General features: G+C 38.7%; 1 protein-coding gene across 2 annotated transcripts in view; it reads left to right on the top strand.

Annotated features, from left to right (window-relative positions):
• Positions 1-3,138, top strand: part of EVC2 (EvC ciliary complex subunit 2) — a 190,675-nt gene that overhangs the window by 85,333 nt on the left and 102,204 nt on the right. For both annotated transcript variants that reach the window (XM_069070014.1, XM_069070019.1), the window contains one exon: positions 1,881-2,120. In XM_069070014.1, coding sequence (XP_068926115.1) covers positions 1,881-2,120 — 240 coding nt within the window. The remainder of the gene's footprint in view (positions 1-1,880; positions 2,121-3,138) is intronic.

The raw sequence follows: 3,138 nt of genomic DNA, 5'->3' as shown, positions 1-3,138 counted from the left end.
TCTCTCTCTCTCTCTCTCTCTCTCTCTCTCTCTCTCTCTCTCTCTCATTAAGCTTTCCCCCATCCCTCTTCCAGGAATGATCTTTGAATTTCCACTGCATTTTCACATTTTGCCTTGTATTGTAATGGTTTGTGAACATCTTTCAACTCTTCTATTAGACAGTGAACTCCTAATTCCCATGAAGACAAGGTCTGTGCCATATTCTGCATACAAAAATGTTTGGCTCTGCTGTGTCCTTAAAATAAAACAAAACAACAACAAAAAATAACTTTCCTTTGACCCTGCCATCTCTTAATGTTATCCCCATATAGCTTTCTTCTGTTTGAATGTTAAACTAGAATCTTCTGTCCTCACAGCTCCCACGTCTTTACTGCCTTCAGCTTCTTTGCAATATGACTAACAAAACACCACTCTTCTCAACTGTTCCCTCCAAGGTTTCCAGACATCTTTAAAAAAAAAAGGGTTACATTGCTGAACTTGATAACATCAACTAATGTAAATATCCTTCCCCTTCCATACAAAGAAGAATAGGAAAAGAGGACCAAAAAGATTGCATATGAAACTCTGAATCTCCGCTATGAATATATATGTATATATGTGTGTATGAAATGTATATTATATATACATATAATGTGTGTACAATATATACTATATATGCACACATATGTGTGTATGTGTGTCACATGTTTAAAAAGATGGAGGATTAAACTTTTTTATAATCTTCATAACCACTCAAACCTTTCCAAAATAGGAATTATGCATGATATAAATCAGCTTCAACTGTCTCCATCATCTAGGACACCAAAAACTCCAATGAGTTAAAAATCTGATGAATTAAAAGCAGAGAAGTTTAATCCCCAATCCCCAATGCATTCACTCTGCCATTCCTCCTCCACCAGGCTCCATGGCCTGTCAGGGTAGCACAAGTCAACTCACAGACTTGAAAAAGAATTCAATTCTGTGTACTACCGGCAACACCACCCCCTCTCAGTGGCAGAAAACCAAAAGGCATAAACTAGCTTTGTCAGGGACAGTGGCAGGCAGCGCTCTGTGCTGCAAATGAGCTCAGCCAGAGAACTGAGGAAAAGAGCAAACTAGAACAAGAAGATGCTGGCATTTGTTTGTATTTCACTACACCAAGCCTGTGGGAAGGAGTTGTGCATCTAGTTGAGACCAGTATCCCCTAGAAGTCACTGGAAGCAGAGACATTGAGGCCAGTGATATGCTCATTACAAAGCATGGAAGGAGCTGTTTTGAGGTCCACCCCCTAGGAAAACAGCTATTGAAGGGGAGGGAGTCAAAAAATGAACAATATAAAAAAGACATAGGGGGGGGAGATTGAAATTACCAAAGATCTCAGGAGCATAAACACTTAAGCCAACAAGGAAGATATTAACAACAGAAGGCCTCCAGATGAGCTAAGCAAGACATCTATAAATAATGTAAAACAAAGTAAAATTAATTAACACCTGAGAAAGCAGAGGTCCCTGTGGATTCCTAAGAAGGCATAGAACTACAATAGGATGTTCTAAATGATTTAGAAAAAAGAATTGTGAGAGACTTCAGGATTTAAAGGGATTTTACCATTGACCTAGTCCAGCCCTGTTATTTTACAGATATCCAGAGATATAAGGTGATTTGTTCATAGTAAGCCTAAAAACACACATTCACATCTTTCCTTGAGATAATATATTTAGGACTCTTGATACTCTATCACACTACTTATATTTTTCAAAAGCCTCTCTTATGGTGCAAACACAGGAGGACATGTTTTGATGATATTTCTCAGTAATTAGCAGTTTTCTCATTGTCCATTGGTGGAAAAATGTATTTTAAATCTGTCAGACATGAAGTAGACATATTTTTTCTTCTTTCAACAGTCTGCTTTAGAATATAGAAATTTGCTGCACAATCTACACCGCCAGGAACAGGACCATTTGAGGAAGTCTCTTTTGCTCAAACGGGAAGAGGATTTTGCAAAAGCATACCGGGAACTAGCAATTTTCCAAAGAAATGAACTACACAACATCTTTTTTACACAGATAAAAAGTGCTGTTCTAAAGGGAGACCTAAAGTTAGAGGCCGCTAAAATGCTCCTTCAGGATTATTCTAAAATACAGGTAATGTCATAAAAAGTTACTTCATCCTAATGGTAAAACAGTTTTCAAAAATGTTTCTTTAAATGTCACTGTTCAGGGAGACCTTTTTTATATTTACCACTTTTGTTGTTGTTGGTTATTATAGAACTGGCCCCTATTCTTGTCCCTAACCTCTTAGCTTCTCTTTCTCCCTTCAATGGTTGCCCTTTTCTTCCCCCTTCCCCTATTTCTCCCTTTTTGCTCCCTCTCCTCCCCTTATTCTCTAAACCTCATAACCAAAATTTAAGACAGCACTCCAGATGTGATATGATCAGACTGCAGTGCAACAGAATGATTTCCTTTTTCCTTCTGAGCAGTAGAATTCTCTTTTTCAACCCCACAACTGAATCAGAACTCTTGCTACCCCCTTTTCTTAGCCAAACTCCTGGGGAAAAAAAAATAACTGCCTATTTTGTTACCATCACTTTCTCACTTCCAATTTACTTCATAATCCCTTACAGCATAACTTCCCTCTTACTCAGTCGAAACATGTCTGACGTCCCTTGTGATCTCTTTATTGGTAAATTGAATGGTATCTTATCAGTCTTATCCTCCTTGACCCCTCTGCAACACTTGATACTATTGATAACACCATTGCTGCATGATCCCCACTTTCTGTGTCATGGTTTTCCTCTTACTTGTCTTCCTGATCCTTCCAAATCTTTCTATCCATGGGCCACTCCAGGCCTCTCTCTCTCAGTCCTTCTCTACCCTCTGTACAGTTTCTATTATGGTAACCTCATCAGTCTCCATGTCTTCAACTTCCATCTCTATGAAGATAACACCTAAATTCATGTATTTTACCCTCCTCTCTCTACCAAGTGCCAGGGCTGCATCTCCAACTGCCAGCTGGACCTCTCCACCTGCCACAGGTCTCTACAATATATCAACATGCCCAAGACAGAGAATAAGAAGTGCCAGACAATCCAATTCTGACCTCTATAATATCCTCAAGCTTTTATATAATCTGGAAGTTTCAGAAGAAATTAGCCTTTTTTCC

Source organism: Petaurus breviceps, unplaced genomic scaffold (assembly GCF_028583685.1).
Source record: "Petaurus breviceps papuanus isolate PSGF00001 unplaced genomic scaffold, PetGlider_PUasm1.0 140, whole genome shotgun sequence".
In the NCBI taxonomy this organism is placed as follows: domain Eukaryota; kingdom Metazoa; phylum Chordata; class Mammalia; order Diprotodontia; family Petauridae; genus Petaurus; species Petaurus breviceps.
This window is presented reverse-complemented; position numbering and strand designations above follow the sequence as displayed.